The following is an 18,503-nucleotide window of genomic DNA, read 5'->3' on the forward strand; positions in this document are numbered from 1 at the left end:
AGGGTTTTTATGATAAGAACTGCCATAATCGGGACCGATCATATATAGATATTTCTGTCAGTCACGAATTTTTGACCTGTGACTTTCAGCTCTGGTAATTTTATTTTCAAAATTCTCCAATTTGTTGGCCTATTTTCCTAGAGGCGGGTGGCTATACATTTGGACCTGAGCACTGAGTTTGACAACTATTTGGGGTACTTTTGGCTCAGGACAAATTTCAAAAATCGCTCGGCTAACCCCTATGAAAGTGAGAAAAAAATTTAGCTTGAGGCGCGTAATCTTGAATTTCCAGTGAAATACACAACTGCGGGAGGCCAACTTATATGTGAGGGTCATCAGCTAGGCGGCGCTATTTCTGTCTGATTTAACTTGTATACTTTACGGGAGCGTGTGGGTGTTCACTGCCTCGACCCTGCTCTTGTTTGGTACACACACAATGTGAATTGGCATACTGGCCGGGGAAAATGGTAGTTATTTATCAAAAATGGCAAAACTGAGGAGATGACCAGCCGGCGCGACCCCGCAATCCCGACATGCAGACAACATAGGTATAAACAATATCGTTTAGGCCATCGACTGGCTAGACCCGTAAACAGGGATTGACGTACCCCCAGAACTGTGGGGTCCGACGTCCGCTCCTCTCCCATGAGAGGGGTCCGACGTCCGCTCCTCTCCCACGAGAGGAGCGGACGTCGGACATGTGTCGGACCCCACACCACAGTTCAGTGGTCAGGCCTGACGTAGGCCTCTACTCCGTAATAAACTGGGCCCTGTCCCGATTGATAGTGAGTCTTTCAAAAAAGTTTATCCGGGATGTCCGGGGGCATAATCAGACATGCGCTGGATTTTATGAGCTGAAATTACACTGGTAATTCACCACTGGCCAGTGCTTACGGGTTATCTATCCCCTAGGTTGATAGCCCCAATTGCAGAAAACTTGCCTTTTCCTAGTTTTGAGGAAAAAGTGTTGCCTTTGCAGTTGGCGTTTTCCCCCCTTCTAGATGAATTTTGGCCCGACTTGCACATTGTTGACGTTGTCACATCACAGAGAGGGAGCAAGCCACGCTACATCTTGAGTACAAGCGCAATTTTCATGATTAAAGGATTCTTTCTCAAAGGGGTCAAGGGAGCCATTCACAGCCATCTGTGTAGGGCTGTCTAAGCTTAAACTGCTACTAAGTGCAAGAGATGTTTGTTGAGTAGGCCTGACAGTTACATCTGGTTTGTCTTTGGCAGTGTGAAGTTAGAAGATGGCCTACCCAGTGGCAGCCGCTTCAGTGTCGCTAAGTCACCTTATTACATCAGATACTCCGCCACGGATGCAAAAAATAACAAAGTCCCAAACTTGTGTTCCTTCACCGTCAGAGTGAAGAGTAAGTGTTGAATATTCTAGCAGCATTTACTATTTTCACATGGGCCTTATGCTAAAAAAGTTATAAAAAAAGCAGTGGATATTAAGCTGTTGCTGGCAAATTTAAGTAAATGATACACTGCTCGTCCATGTGCTGTAACATTTTTTGACTGAGGACTTATAACAAATCTTGGTCTGGTTCTGCAGCAGCATACATGTACATGTAGTCATTGTAACTTTGTTTTTATGAGGTATGAATCGGATCCTTTTTGCAATTTCAGACTCCAGGGCAACAAATCAGGAAAAGAAAATGTAATACTCTGTAATTAAATATTGGAGTCAATTTAAAAACAACAAAAGAATCTTTATTTAGGGGGGGTTGAAAAAAGACTTTAGCTGGCTATTGAACCCAGCCGGGGTGTGTTATATGATCTCAACTACACCACGTAGCCTTCTTAGAGTCAAGTGGTAATATAATAACCTTTAAAGCCTTACTTGTGTATATGCATCAAAGAGGGCACTGTCTACTGGAAGCCTCTTAAGTACCATTTTGTTAAATTTGCGCACCATAGCTAAATTCACCGTTTATCAAAAATTCTTTCCTCAGCAACCTTTCATGATGTGCATGCGGAACAAAAAAATGTGTGTGTCGGCAAAGGATTGATTTGTCAGGTCCCAATCCTTTTAAACACATCACAATTAAGTGCAAGCCCATAGGCCATATGAAAAATCAGAGAACATGAAAACTCATAATTTTTCATACATTTTTTATCACCATCAATTTTACGCTCCCTTAGCCAGAATCTACAACTGTACAAGCAGACCTGCAATATTATGAGCCTCGTGCACAGTGCTAAAATCTGCACAGAAAATGGCAGGCGCACTGAGCGCTGTGAGATGTAATACAGAGCTTGGTAGCGCATGTGCATAGGATGAAATTCATACGTCCTTGAGATATAAACTCACTAGTTGTAAGTTGTAATGTACATGCCCATGTTAAGAGAATAGGCAAGGCCAGTGATGGGCAGGTATGAGATGTTAGAGTTTGTAAAATAGCAAGTAGATTTCGCATGAAGCTAGGAAAATGTTTTAAACAAGTTGGTGGTTTTATCACCTATTCAAAACCACCTGCACAGTGCAGGCTCTTGACCAATAGGAATGGATAAACTATCCGACGTATCATTTGTGAATGGTAATTGATATCTGAGAATTTGTTTTTTCAGATTTAAAATTTTAAAAAAGGGAACTTTTTTATTCTCCTATTCGGGGGAAATATGACTGCATAAAAATGAATGAAAAATATAAAAAACCACAGAGAACATTTTTAACAATCCGAAGGAAGGTAATTTAAATCAATTTAAGTTTTAATTGGTTCTTAATTTCCTACTGATTTGCTTGTATTGTCAAATCTACATGCAGCGAGATGTCGTTTTTATACTCATTTTTCTTCTCCCCTTTAGTAAAGAGATGCGGGCCACACCCCCCAGTGACTTGGGGTTTGGTTTCCTGTTCTCATCAGGACCAGCACGGCTCATTATGTATCACTACCTGTGCAAGTGGTTACTTCATTCAGAGATCACGCAAACGAACCTGCAAAGCAAATGCAATGTGGTCTGGCCCTCCACCATTATGCGCACGTAAGAAAAAAACTGAAATGGTTTGTGGTAGAACAGTTCTAGGCCCGCAAGTTCACAAGTATCTCTTCTGTGATTAGTCATTCCGCTCTTGATTACTATTTCACTTAATTGAATGGCTGATTTCTTTTCCCATATCCCAATAATTTAAATCATCTATCACAAATGAACATGTTGTCCATAGCAAGATCCTCAAAGGGACAGGGTGTACTTTACAAAGCATGTCATTTACTTGTACCATTCTGAAAACATTTTTTGCGTAGAATGTAGGGGTCATTTGATTGAAGGTGTTTTGAACCTTTTGTTTTCTCATACCACTGTTTGGATTGATAGAATGAAGAAGATGTCACCAAATAATTGACACATCAATTCATGTAGGTTGATCAGGTAGCCAAAACTACCTGTGGTCATAAATATACATGTAGAATCATTACAACAACCATGTACATATAAACAAATCTGGACGGGCTCCTTTTAGAAGAGCAGTCACAGTCCTTGTAGTCAGCTGGCCAATCAAGACATACAGATCATCTGTGAAGACTTTTAACTGATGGGGATGGTTATGGGTTATTTATGCTCTTTCGATGCAGGGGTTGGTAACCAGATTATACTCGGCATACCTTCATTTGTTTGTATGGCTGGGACAAGCCAAATAGCTATATGGATTTTATACATTGTACTTACTTGAATGTTTTCATCAACATACTGTGCTGTCTTAGATATGGCATCTGCGCGTAGTTGTTAAGTAGGGTGATTTTTTCTCCAAACTTTCCAGCCATTCAGTGTCCCAACTTACCCGGTACATCCTGCACTGACTCCAACAACTATCGCAGTATCTGTACTCACTCATGCAGCCGAGCAGGCTACGGCCCTGCCCCAGGTCAGAGTGCAACCAGGACCTGTAAAGCTGATAAAACTTGGACTGGGACTGCCATAACCTGTGTTGGTGAGTAATGAAACCAGCTTCAAACCATTTCTTTGGTCGGAAAACTTCACAAATGTAGGGTTCTGTGTTACTAAATTAATGACTATTCCAGCAATTTGGAACTGGAATTGTTGGGAGGAGGACAAGTCGCATCAACTCTCATACATCTAGGTTGTTGAGTGAGGCTTAGTGTGTGATGGGCAAGTTACATGTAGCTGAAATAAACTGATATTGAGGGCCACGCATGCGGTGTACGGACACTGCGTCAGACGGGCAAAAAGGGAAATCGTCTTAACACAGCTTTGGGGCTTTTCACTGCACAGATAAGCAGGCTCCAACACTGAACTGCCCTAGAGATATCAGGGTGTTTGCAGATGCCTCTCAGACCTACAAGAGTGTCACTTGGGGCCTGCCGCAAGTCAGTGACAATTCCAAGCTTCCCATCTATCCGGAACTGGTTCATGGAAGTCTACCACCAGGATCGATGTTCAGCAGAGGTTCTCACTCCATCACTTACCGGGCCACAGATGAAGCAGGAAACACTGCAACATGTTCATTCACCGTCCTAGTCCAAGGTGGGTTTGTACTCCGGAACATCGGTACAAGGTTTGGAGTAATTACATGTATGTAAAGAATGCAGCACATTTCTCTCAGGTTATTTGATGTATACTGGTTACAAAGTCTTGCATGTCCTTAAAATCCCTCTCAGTGTCTGTTACTATCATAAGCCCAATAAACCCATGGTCAATTAACAAAAACTCAATTGTTGTATGATGCAGAGTTTGTAAACTTTTGAAATTTACCCATTTGAAGTTTGGTTTAAGCCTATATCATTATTTGACAGTTGCCCTATCTGCTGTATTTTGCCTCTAAAATAAAAAAAGGTAGAAAAAACGAAGATGTTGAATTGACATTTTGTTACTGTATATCTGAATGCACCCTTGCAAATAAACATTATACATGTGAGTATTATTCGAAGAACAAGATGCTCATCTAAGAACCAAGCCATCTTCAGAGAGTGAAACTAGTTCTCAAATGCCCAAATAGGATGTAAGAGGTCCACCTCTTGTTCCCAATGCAAGACCGTTGAGGAAGCGTGGATGTTGTTTGAAAGGCTACATGTGACAATGTACACAAAGGCACCATGATTTGGCTGTGTTAAGTCTTCAACCCTCCCTTGATTTTGCAGTGAGTCACTGCCCTGCTCTCCAATTCCAATCTGGTCAAAGGATGTTGTGCTCATCCCAGTTCATCTATGGCTCAGTCTGCCAGTTTGAGTGTCAGCCAGGCTTTGTGTTGACTGGCAGTGCTAGTGTTGAATGCCAGCGACAAGGGAACATAGGAGTCTGGAGTGCAGAGCAGCCAACCTGTGAAGGTTAGTACTAGAATAATTGCTGTGGATTCCAGGAGGTCAGCAGTGGCCCTCAGGGTCAACACAGGTGTGCACATGATCTCATGTTGGCTTAGGCTGCATCCGAATCTCTAGCCTAGAGTTAGGTCTTCGCTCCAATGGAAATGTGTGGAGATTCGCAGACAATAGACCTAGCCGTAGCTCTGGAAGCCCATTTCAGACATGGCCTTCTTAGAGTGTGTGTTAGTGTACAATATTTCTGTCTGAAAATGCATGAATGCTTTTAGTTTTTGCGCGGGTATCTGTGGATAGAGGCTTGTGCTTTGTCATTGGCTCATACAACCTCTTTCCTTGTCATGAGTGAGGGCGTCCTTGCACATTGAGTGTTATCTTTGTAGTCCTTATTCTCATTTCATCACCAATCAGTTGCTTTTTTCTTTGTCGTTATTTCATAAAGGGCTTTTTTAACACAAGCTAGGGATTTTTTATTGTGCCCTGCACTCCTTTCGCTAATCAGTACTTCTCCTTTGTTATGTTAAGTAGTTTTTTTCTTATATCTTTGCTGATGTCCATTATTCAATTTTGTGCTTATTCAGAGTGTGAAACAGATGTGAGTGCATTTTAAAAAAAAGTATTGTCTTGCAGCTATAACATGCCCTCCACTGACCGCTCCAAAAAACGGTAGAATTGTGGGAAATACTCCATGCTCTACAGCCTATGGCTCTTGGTGTCAGTTTGAGTGTCATGACGGCTATCAGCTCGCAGGGAGTGGAGTCCGTCGCTGTCTGGCACTGGCTGGAGTATCTGAGGGCTTCTGGGATGGCTACGAGGCTCGCTGTGAAGGTATGTATCCAGAATTGAGTGCCGCACTATTCTGTATTTCAGACTTTGGGAGAATGAACATTGTGTGATCCACAGAAAGGTAATATATTACTTCAATTGTAGTCAGGCACTACACGCATTTTTGACTGTTCACAGTGCCCTTGCATAATGCAAACAGTGAAGAGCAACTCAGAAACTAAATCTAAGAAAGCTCAAAGTATTTCTTAAATTGTAGAACTGCTTATTGAATATGTTACGAGTTGAATGGTTAAATTGAAAGTTTAATTACCGCACAATGAAAAGTTTCTTTCCTCATTTTACAATTGGATGAAAAAGTGTGTCATAGAACTGGTATAAGTTGGCCACTCATGCATATCTATGCCCCCCTGCTGGATTTTTAGTGACCAGAATAGGGTCCCATTTCAAACAAATCGATGCAGTGATCCAAAATAAATGGGACATTCTTTAGGTCACTCACGGTCCCTCGGGCCGTGTAGATGTGCACTAGTAACCTCATTGTCAGTTCATATGTGTATAATAGAGATGTATTCCTGTCAATCACAAGTCCAATCACAAGTCGATCAGTCAAATCACAAATCAAATTTCAAGTAAACCACAAGTCAAATTACAAATCAATCAGAAGTCAAATCACAGGTCAATCACTGATGGATATAAATAATGACAGATCGAACTGGCCTTAGTCACAAGTCCATTTGGATGGCTTGTGACTTGATGACTTGGAAGGATTTATGATTGACTCATTGTCGACTTGTGATGACTGGATTACAACTCTGTCTGTGGCAGTGTGTTCATCTGGACTTCCTGACCTTGGTATGTCTTTGGATCATTCAGCCAGGTAGCTGTATCTGAAGGGTGTGAAAATGAAATCAGCTAAGCAGCTAGATGTGTGAATAATAAATGTGAACAATAAACTGTATCATTTGGACATTTAAATTCCACTTAAGCAGCCATTTGCTATACAGTAAAATCTCGATAACTCAAAGTCGGTTAACTCGAAACTTCGCTTAACTTGAAGAATAGTTAATTCCTGCCGAAAGAATAGGTTTTTATGTACAAAAACATATTCGTAACTCAAACTGCTCACGTTGCTGGATTCGTTTACCTCGAAGTTTTTGTGTAGCAGATCCAAAAGAAACCACCGCCAAAATACTTCCAGAAAGTGTAAACAGAACGTGGGTCAACTTATGAATCATTTCTGACATGCACACTTTGTCTTTTCACACCGGAACACGCGCTACAATGATGATTGATCGAGACAAGTAAACCACCCTGTGACCGCAAAATCCGACTTGCAGGAATTGGCCCAACTGTTACCATGGACCCATTGTAGCTAGTGCGTCGGCAGGCAAACTGATGGCTCTTTGCGGTGGCTGCAGCAATGCATTGGAGATACTTGTGTATGCCGCACGCGCCACTCGTACGTACGGAAGTTAAGTCTGGCCTAATGGTCTGGCCCATCTACTTGCGCTCGCCCGTGCGATGGCTGCCCAATTAGAGCCACAAACCACAGCATGCTCATGTGCAGTGGACCAACCACGTGACTGCAATACAGAGCTTTTGCATAGCCCATCTCACTCCCAACAAATAAACCAAAGTTTGAAAACAAAGAACAAAAAAACAAAAACAGACACCAATAGCATTTTTGTTTTTATGAAATTTTATTGAAGCGCAAAAAGGTGCGCCCTCATGTGATAAAAAAAGTCATCTGACTCATCAGGAAAACCCCGCCCGAGTACGCATGTGCAAGGCGCTGCGATGCGGTGCAGTTTAAGAAATGGGACCACCACAATGCGTCATACATGCCAGGCATGCAATTGTTCCTCGGATCGGCTGATTTCCATGTTTTTCACTTGGCACTCATGCCACTGAAAATTGACAAATGCTGTGCAAAGTCTTGTAAAGACTTGAATTTCCTCCTTTTTGTCAAAGTCCAAGTTGCATGCCTGACATGCACAATGCAAAAGAAAGATTTGCCACACAAAGGTACACAGTTTAAATGATTTACAGTACATGTGATGTGATATTTATCAGCCGATTAACAACAAAAATCCTCCGCAAAAATGTCTTTCTATGAACAAAAACTTGTGGCACTAAAGTATAAAATAACCACAATGTCATTTCAAAAGTCATCGTTGGGAGATTTACGGTAACTGTGCTTCAGCGTATAGGTACGTGCTTTGATACACATCGTAATAATGACTTAACTTTCAAAGAAATCAGGACCTTCTTTTAACTCGAATTTCAGATAACTCGAATGTCTTATCTATTCCCCAGAGATTTGAGGTATCAAGATTTTACTGTACATCTTAATTTCAGAATTTCCATTACGTTCTATACACATTTGGTGGTCTGAATCTCATATCCTTTTACAGATTTGTTCACTGCATATTTATCACAATTGCCTCATCGATAATCTGCAGTTTTCATTGTTCAGAAGTAAGTTTTTAAAGAATTTATAGCACCGCAAGAAAAAAAGAAGTAAAGAAACAGTGGACAGTGATTTGAATTGCCTAAGTATTAACATCTGGTTTAATAAGTTTCCATTGCTGATGATAGCATTTGTGACAAAGTCAGGCCTCCTCATTTGTGTCTATTTACCATAACTCTCTTTCTGCATTCAGAACAAACCTGTCCACGAGTCTACATTCCTCCCAATGCCTACATCAGCAACCAGAATGAATGTCCAGCCACTGGCCAGATCCCAGCAGGGACCACCTGCTGTTTTGCTTGCCGACCAGGCCACGCTCTGACTGGGTCTACAGAGGTCTCTTGTGGGACGGATGGAAACTGGAATACAGCCTTCCCCTACTGTGAAGGTACATGTATATGTAATGTAGTTTTTTGAGGCAAATAATCAAACTTAAACTTTTTACTTAAAATAATGAAATCTTCATAGAAATTTAGAAATTATTCAACAGTTAGGTGTGATGAAGAAATTCAATTTTTCGAGGTTTTAGCCGAATATTCATTGTTGGCTAAGAATAGAGAAATCATGTTTTTATTGTTGAATGTAATCTCGTTTCATCAAGTTTCATTTACAATGATGCTATTTTCATTGCCTGCAGTTATTACCTGTGACAGCAGTGAGTTGCCTGCCCCGCAGAACGGAATTAAAAATGGCTGCCCCCATGCTGAGGAAATCTACGGCACAGTGTGCACTCAGATTTGTGACCTAGGTTTCATGCCGACCCAGCCAACTTACATAACCTGCCGTGATGACGGGAATGGAGTGGGAACATGGGATGGAAACACCATCACATGTGAAGGTACGGTCAGTGGGTTGGTCTGATGTCTACTTGGCAGTGAGCCAAGGAATCCTGCAAGTTTGCCTGATTCTAGCCTGGGGTTGGCCTCACTCAACAGCATCTGCCAATAGCTAACATCCCATCCGTGTTACTTCTGACACTGCATCGAAACGTAATCAAAGCAAGACAAGTTCTTGGTGCTTTATTTTCCTTTCAAAATAAGAAACGCTCCTAGTACGTAAAGAGTACCTAGACTGAAGTGTTTAAAATCAATAATTAATATTTGTTTTAACAATACTTAAAGAAACGAACGAACAAATCCAAGCCCAGTTTCAAACCTGCAGCTTTGTAGTAATTGTTATTATACAGCAGACAATCTTTGTGAGCTTGAGCCTACAAATATTGACTGCTTTGAGTGGTGTGGTAAAAGTAACTCCAGATGATCCATGGAGAATTCTATTTTCCTGAGGTGAAGCCAAGGGAATAAGGACAGCTCTGTAGATTGCCAAGGGAGGCTAGTTTGACTACACTGCTTGTTAAAGCAGTTGGTATTTATTTTATAACACCTCTCACACAGAGTCCTCTTGATTTAAGCAAAAAGTGGTCACTCTGATCTAACTACATGTAAAATTATGTCTATTTGAATGACAAATTTGTTGAAAATTTATCAGCACAGTTCCAGACAACCTCTTCACAAAAGGTTTGAACCCAGCTCTATAGCGCCCAGCACTTTGAAATGTGCGTGATGCAAAATGCTCACACGAGTATGCATTTGCACACAATGCCAGTCGTGTATAATTCTTTGGTTGCCACAAGTGTAGAGTACCAAAGTGAATACGCCACGCCCTAAATTATGTGTGTAAAAGGCATTGGTGCAGGAGTCAGCATGTGAACCTACACTAGAAAGTACTACATTCGTTTGCATGGCAATTCCTGGTTCAAAATGACACCACACTTTGGTTCTCAAGAGTATTTAGGTTGCTATTCGTGTCGATCTTTTGTCTGTACACAACAATTGCCATGTGAATGGCTCTTGGCCAATCAAGACAGAATCTCCGAGTAAGGTGTTGTAATGAAAACTGGACAGCTGGTTGATTCCAAACATGTGTTAAATCAATGTATTCTTCATGTAAAGAAAAATGCACAATGAAAGTACTGAGCTTTTGCAAAAAAAAGTTTGGACAGTGTTGCTAGAAGGCATTTGTTAAAATAGCCAGGTGTGGTATTTATGCATAATCAAGAATGAGTCCAGACAGGGATTACAGTAAATACATGTAGCTAACAGACGGTAAATTGCTAATATTGTTAGGAACTGGCTGGTTGCAAGCAAATGGTTATTGGTTAACTCTACAGCTCAAACTTGAGCTTCTCTTTAAAATGTGCAAGCTGGAACCCTGCTGTCAGGTGTCAGCAATGTGCTGCTTGCTCTCTATTCAACTAATTGTTTGGGACCAACCAATCTAAAAGCATTAGCCTCGTGACCAGACATCACAACATTTCTTTAGCATCTAAAGTTTGATTTGCGTGGTTTGGCAGAGGTCAAATGTGATCCACTGGATGCCCCTGGTACTCCAGGCTACATGCCACTGTCATGCACGCTGGACGGAGTGCCTGTGAGTGGCACAGACCAGTTGCAGAGTTACGGCACTATCTGCGTGGCATCATGTGACCTGGGATTCACCAGTAGCGGCTCGGGGAGTCGGTTTTGTCAGTTGAACGGCCAATGGGACGGTGTTCCACTGCAGTGCACAGGTAGGCACTCTTCACACATATTTGTTGGATTATAGGCTGCATAATCATCTTGGCAGCTTTCTTATATGTGTTCAACCAGATTTCTTGTAACAGAGTCATGGGAGAGACCTGAATATAAATCCACTGTCTTTTTCACCTTTACATTATGCGCTTCTCACAATACCCATCCTGCTTGGTACACGCCTCACTTCGCCATTTTGTGGCTGCTCTTTGACATGGTTAATACAGTTCAGGCTTTTTCAAGCAGACCTTGTGCCAGATGTAACCCCACCCACTTTGTATGTTTCCTTTATTGGTAGATATTACCCAACCCATTACCCTACCCACTTTGTATGTTTCCTTTATTGGTAGATATTACCCAACCCATTACCCCACCCACTTTGTATGTTTCCTGTATTGGTAGATATTACCCAACCCATTACCCCACCCACTTTGTATGTTTCCTGTATTGGTAGATATTACCCAACCCATTACCCCACCCACTTTGTATGTTTCCTGTATTGGTAGATATTACCCAACCCATTACCCCACCCACTTTGTATGTTTCCTTTATTGGTAGATATTACCCAACCCATTACCCCACCCACTTTGTATGTTTCCTGTATTGGTAGATATTACCCAACCCATTACCCCACCCACTTTGTATGTTTCCTGTATTGGTAGATATTACCCAACCCATTACCCCACCCACTTTGTATGTTTCCTGTATTGGTAGATATTACCCAACCCATTACCTCACCCACTTTGTATGTTTCCTGTATTGGTAGATATTACCCAACCCATTACCCCACCCACTTTGTATGTTTCCTTTATTGGTAGATATTACCCAACCCATTACCCCACCCACTTTGTATGTTTCCTGTATTGGTAGATATTACCCAACCCATTACCCCACCCACTTTGTATGTTTCCTGTATTGGTAGATATTACCCAACCCATTACCCCACCCACTTTGTATGTTTCCTGTATTGGTAGATATTACCCAACCCATTACCCCACCCACTTTGTATGTTTCCTGTATTAGTAGATATTACCCAACCCATTACCCCACCCACTTTGTATGTTTCCTTTATTGGTAGATATTACCCAACCCATTACCCCACCCACTTTGTATGTTTCCTTTATTGGTAGATATTACCCAACCCATTACCCAACCCACTTTGTATGTTTCCTGTATTAGTAGATATTACCCAACCCATTACCCCACCCACTTTGTATGTTTCCTTTATTGGTAGATATTACCCAACCCATTACCCCACCCACTTTGTATGTTTCCTGTATTGGTAGATATTACCCAACCCATTACCCCACCCACTTTGTATGTTTCCTTTATTGGTAGATATTACCCAACCCATTACCCCACCCACTTTGTATGTTTCCTTTATTGGTAGATATTACCCAACCCATTACCCAACCCACTTTGTATGTTTCCTGTATTAGTAGATATTACCCAACCCATTACCCCACCCACTTTGTATGTTTCCTTTATTGGTAGATATTACCCAACCCATTACCCCACCCACTTTGTATGTTTCCTGTATTGGTAGATATTACCCAACCCATTACCCCACCCACTTTGTATGTTTCCTGTATTAGTAGATATTACCCAACCCATTACCCCACCCACTTTGTATGTTTCCTGTATTGGTAGATATTACCCAACCCATTACCCCACCCACTTTGTATGTTTCCTGTATTGGTAGATATTACCCAACCCATTACCCCACCCACTTTGTATGTTTCCTGTATTGGTAGATATTACCCAACCCATTACCCCACCCACTTTGCATGTTTCCTGTATTGGTAGATGTAAACCCACCCTTTTTGTGTGTCTCCTGTATTGGCAGATATACATGTAACCCCACCCACTTCGTATGTTTCCTGTTTTGGCAGATATAACCCCACCCACTTTGATGTGTCCATCAGACATCACACTGTTTGCCATTCAGGGAACAAGCTTTGCAGAAGTCCGCTATGAATGGGAACCCATTCCGGTAATGGAAGCATTTCTTCATCCTGAACTTGGTTACCACATTGAAAGGCAGTTACTGACAGAGAAGTGTAGTCGCACATGTTCATCTTCCTTTAACCAGTTGTGCGTTTGCACCTTGCCAGTATGTCTATACACACTTGATATCATGGGATGCCCAGGACATGCATGCAGGCAATACCAGCTGATGAGTCATATCTTTTAATCCCGGTCACTGGACCAGTCTATGTACTTTGTGCACAAGTGGCCCAATCCGCAACAATGATTAGAGAGGTCTGATTGACACATGAATGCCACTTCTATATGAGTTTTCACATTGTCAGATCATATGACATTTGAGCGACAATAGGATTAGACCGATGTTGTTCATTGAAGGTTGTTGAAGTACAACGTTTTCTCTTACCCACCGGGAAGGAGCAGTGGACAAGTGGTTGAATTAAAAGTTTGTGGTCAGACTTGCTTGGGAATGATATCAGACATCTAATATGCTGATGCGGTATTGATATATAAAAAACTTTTGTGGGACCAATCAGGTCATTGATGCCAGTGGGGACGTCATCGTGACATTGACCAGCATCAATGGTCAGCCAGTACCAGCCAACAGGAGCTGTATATTCCATGAAGGAATACATCGTCTGGTCTACTCAGCAGTGGATGGTAGCGGAAATGAGGCCGAATGCGATCTCACTGTGAATGTCTTGGGTAGGTAGCAATATTTATCAGGGAGTGTTTAAATAAAGTTTTCGCATTTAATTGGTCAATATGCTGTATCCCCTCACTTGTGTGTAAAAACTGTGTAGTTTGTACTGTCTGAGGACTTGTACAAGTTCATGAGATCTATCAGGACTTGAACCTAGTACCTCTTTTGTAGTGCAGAGGTCTAATACCACATGACAACCCAGTGCATTAGCACTGCATCAGAAAGTAGGAGGTCATCAGGCTCGGTTCCCACCCAAGTTGACCCCTTGACGCTGGGAATTTTTTTCTGAAAGCCAAATCCGAGAATTCCAGCCTCTCTTGGCCACAAAGACCACCTGCCAAACCGCAAATTCTCGGTTTGTGGCCCTGCGTGATCTGCACGCTTTGATTTACACGGTGAAAAGGCTCATCGTTTGGTGGCATGCGGCTGTATTCACGCTTCCACATTCCTGTTGCCTCTTTTCGAAGTGGGGACATTGTGAAGCTGGTGATTATGATGCAAATTCAGCCTTTTCATTTCTTGGCAACACACAAAGGCCAATCACCATATATACAAGGGCCAGGGTATGCCTTCTTTCACCGTGTTCTATCGAGTGTGGGCCGAGAATAATAGCTGAAAAGCGGGCTGAGGGATCTCAATTTTTACGGCGGCTCTGACCGCTTCCCGTCGCAAAGGGGTTAAGAGGGAAACCCCTGGCGCTTTGTTTGTGTTGTTACTGTTTATAAATAACTCCTGTGTGGCAGCCCATGAAGCACAGTGGTCCTATGGCATAGCTTATGTATCACACATGTACACGTATTCAGTTTTGGTTTAGTCACTGAGCGGACAGCTCACATGAAATAGAAGTCTCTTGGAATAATGTTGTCAGTTTTCATGCCGCTGGCCATGATTGCTGCCAGTTGCCACTGCTGGATAAAGAAATTCAGTTCTAATTTTGAAGAGCCTGGTGTCACCTAGTTACACAAAGAGTGCCTGAAAGAGGAGGCTTATACGAATTAAATTGAGAAATAAATTTTGCAGCTGAATTGAACTGATACTCTGTGTGAAGGCAAAGGAGACATACATCAGACTCATCACTGCAGCTGTCACCCAAGCAACTCTTGATAAATTTGCCTTCTCAGCTCAACAGGCATTACTGAAATAACAAGATACTAATGTAGAATCAGCTCCACGATCGTTCTGTGGTGAATAGGTCTGACTTATTTTGATTTTGAAGGAGTGGCAAGAACATCATGGCATCATACTTCCATTTTCTCCCTTCCTTTTATTCCTGTTACAAGTCGCCCGTTGCCCACCATTGTACAGTCCCCAGAACAGTGAGACCAGTCTGGTGTCTGGCCAAGGGACGTGTCACAACTCTGCCGTATATGGCTCTGTGTGCAGCATAAGCTGTGATGTAGGTTACACACTGTCAGATGGTAGCCGAGAAGTCACAGTTGAATGTGTCAAGAACACAGCGTCATCAACAGTTGGTTACTGGCAGGGCTCAGTGGTAGAGTGCGTCCGTAAGTATCTTTAACTTCATCTTTATGTCTTACGTGAACTGACAAAAATGATCCATAATATGTACTCAGCAAGGTCTTCTTCCATGCAAGTTCCTTCAAAGACTGAATGCTTTTCCTTACAAATATGTTTTTTATGCATTAAAATTTCTTGGCAGCATTGTTAGTGTGACACCAACCCAATTATAAGAATGCTACAATAATAATTTCAAAATCATATTAACATGATGAATATTCAGTGGAATAGTTTCATTGCATCATGCAGTGCACAGCGTAGGGGTAGAATTATGAACAATCCCACTGTCTGAAATTCAAACTAATTTTCCTGTCATCGTTCCCTCACAGCCAACACGTGTCAGGTACCAGCCATCCCCAACGGTTACATTTCAGGCTGCAGTGACCAGGAGGTAGAGTACCAGTCATCCTGCACGTTTATGTGCAATCCTGGTTACCGTGACAACCGTACATCCCTGAGTTGGACTAATGGAACATGTCTGGCTGATGGGAATTGGACACGAGTGCTGCCGGTGTGTGAAGGTGAGGCAAGAATTAATGAACTCAGTCTTGTCATTTTTTTTACTTTATGTCAACCTTCAATGGAAACCCTACAGTCATTAATTTTCTCCTGGCACAGTTACGATTTCCTATGACATATGTTTTGTTTGATAATACAAAACACTAGGAGTGTATTTGTACGTTATCATTTGCGTCATAAAGCATTGGCCTCAAAGTGGTCACTTTTTAGCTTCACAAAATAAGCTTTAGGTAAGCTCATGCCACTTTGGCGTTGAAAGCCTTGGAAAGATTCTTGCACATTTCTAATTGGTAGGAACCAAAGAGCTGTATTATGCATCATTCTCTGTGTAGAGTTTGGTGCCTCCTGGATGCTGAAATTTGGAATTCATGCGTGTGTTTGTAGAACATGGTGGAATAAGGTAGAATGAATTGTTAATGCATTGGGCAAATAACATTTAATGCATTTTTCACTTACAGCTTGACAACTTTTAAACACAACACACGCATTCATTTTACGTGAAGTGAACCAAAACGCTTATTTTAATTTGCTTCTAGTTTTTAGCATATCAGCTTTGTAGATGCATCATTTAGAAAACAGAAATATGCAAATAACCGTACAAATGTTCCATAGGTTTGAGCACAAACATGCATGCACCTGCTAGGAGGCTTCACTTTGCACTGTGAGTTAGTGATCTAGTAGTTATAAGTAGCTCTATGGTAGGAACCCTCATCATTTTTCACACACATAATATCCATATTCATCAGCATGCCAAACTGAGAGAGTGTTATGTTGTAGTTGAGTCCATTGCAAGTCCTTTCACAAGGCCTTCATTGGCACAATTTCCATCACCCGAACAGGAACAATCCAAACAGGGTGAACAATGAGAAACATATGCCTTGGTGGGAGTTCCTTTGAATATCGTGCGTCTTGGCTCCAGACAGGACGGTTTGGCATGGACTTGCAGGGACTTGTGATGGACTCACCGCTGAGTGATATATCAAAGGGTGCAGTGTCAAATAATTACAACTAAAATGACTGAAACAATGGCTCCAGGACCCTTTTTTGTAGGATCCGGTCTCACATCAGTTGTCTGCCCTGCATTATTAACGCCCTGGTAGTGGGCTCAAAACATTCTAGAGATATTATAGCTTCTTGTTCACTTGCACAAAATGTTTTAGGGTTGCTTGTATTGTGTATAGTCAAGAGTAAAATGCCTTAACCCTGAAAACGGGAGAGTTTCCCACCCATATGTACTTTCTGAACCAAAGTCCCAATTATTTAAAACTGGCTGATATTCTCATACATTTTTCTGCCGATGTCTTGTGAACACTCTGACACCAGTTTTATAACCCCCGAACATAATGCTCTTTCGATTTTCATGTTTTTGAAAAGTAAAATGTGAGCTGTTTCCACTGACTGTGCACACGTTAAAAGGCCTGTAACTCAATACTGGTTCTGCGGCTGATTGTAGCAGAGCAGGTCAGAGATACAAAATTGTGATATCAGATCAAATATTCATGCAGCAAGCTCACAAATGTTCAACACATTTCAGCGGAGGCAAATTCCATTCGTAGTCGAGTTTGCTTAAGTTTTGCCTGAAGTGTGCAAGTTCAGAAAATTTGGGAAATAAGTATGGCCTGTGTTATATCAAATTCAGAAAAAAATTCTTGCTTCAAAAGTAGACATTGTTTTATTGCTTCAGAAGGGGTGTAAATATAATGAACAAGATCCAATCATTCTCCACTGCAGCTGTTGTGTGTCCCATCTTACCAAGCCTGGACCATGGTACAGTCCAACCCAGTGAATGCTCCACCCAGCATGAGCTTCCATACAACACCCAGTGTATGTTCACCTGCAATGAAGGCTTCTCTCTCAATGGTCCCTACAGCAAGGTTTGCACTGCCCAGGGAGTGTGGAGTGATGCACGCCCAGTCTCCTGCTCAGGTAAGCTCAACAACCAACCAACCCATGTTCTTTTTAGCACAGAGGTCTCCCCAAAAAAGACCTTATAGTGCACCACAAATTATTGGTCAAGAAAAGGGAAGAGGTTTACGGCAACGATTACAACAGATGCTAGCACTTTGTCTGGAAATCTGGATTGAATTTCTTGATGGGTTCAGAAAAACTTGGCCCTGCTAATCTTTCATTGAAGGAAAAGTAGAAAAGTGGATGACAACGGACAAAAAGATTACAATACAACTTAGAGTACACAGAAATGCCAGCAGATTCTGTTAAAAAATTCAGCCAGGTCAATCTCAAGAAAAACGTGGGTCACCGTGGCCAATCCAGCCTTTCAAGCCTCTGCTGTGAATTGTGCACTGTACAGATAAAGAACTTGTTTTTTTTTCTTTTAATGAGCAGTTACTGTTACTCATGTTCCCTTGTCAGGACTCATTTCATTTTTGCTCTTTTGGTCTCATATCCTTGCCAGATTACCAGTCACCTGCATTCACCAAGCCCTGCCCCATATACATCTCTAAAATTGCACCCCCAAAAATGAAACAGGCTGTTGTCTATTTCGATAAGCCAGATGCCATAGATAACTCCGGTAACGTCACCGTGAGGAGGTCTGTATTTCATTTCATTTCAATTTGTAATACATTTTGTACTAGTCCTTATTTCATACACTTGTAGAGATCCAAATAACTTGCTTGCCATTTTGTTGGACGATGTGATATGTACAAAACTCTTTG

General features: G+C 41.7%; 1 protein-coding gene across 2 annotated transcripts in view; it reads left to right on the forward strand.

Annotated features, from left to right (window-relative positions):
- Window positions 1–18,503, forward strand: part of LOC110988640 (uncharacterized) — a 65,967-nt gene that overhangs the window by 3,877 nt on the left and 43,587 nt on the right. For both annotated transcript variants that reach the window (XM_087133295.1, XM_087133294.1), the window contains 15 exons: window positions 1,237–1,373; window positions 2,812–2,988; window positions 3,761–3,931; window positions 4,234–4,485; window positions 5,100–5,285; window positions 5,907–6,104; window positions 8,726–8,920; window positions 9,170–9,370; window positions 10,886–11,101; window positions 12,995–13,095; window positions 13,625–13,793; window positions 15,072–15,296; window positions 15,639–15,830; window positions 17,560–17,754; window positions 18,242–18,377. In XM_087133295.1, coding sequence (XP_086989421.1) covers window positions 1,237–1,373; window positions 2,812–2,988; window positions 3,761–3,931; window positions 4,234–4,485; window positions 5,100–5,285; window positions 5,907–6,104; window positions 8,726–8,920; window positions 9,170–9,370; window positions 10,886–11,101; window positions 12,995–13,095; window positions 13,625–13,793; window positions 15,072–15,296; window positions 15,639–15,830; window positions 17,560–17,754; window positions 18,242–18,377 — 2,751 coding nt within the window. The remainder of the gene's footprint in view (window positions 1–1,236; window positions 1,374–2,811; window positions 2,989–3,760; window positions 3,932–4,233; window positions 4,486–5,099; window positions 5,286–5,906; window positions 6,105–8,725; window positions 8,921–9,169; window positions 9,371–10,885; window positions 11,102–12,994; window positions 13,096–13,624; window positions 13,794–15,071; window positions 15,297–15,638; window positions 15,831–17,559; window positions 17,755–18,241; window positions 18,378–18,503) is intronic.

The sequence above is a fragment of the Acanthaster planci genome, linkage group LG02, assembly GCF_054643075.1.
Source record: "Acanthaster planci isolate LZ-2023a linkage group LG02, COTS_SCS, whole genome shotgun sequence".
Lineage (NCBI taxonomy): Eukaryota > Metazoa > Echinodermata > Asteroidea > Valvatida > Acanthasteridae > Acanthaster > Acanthaster planci.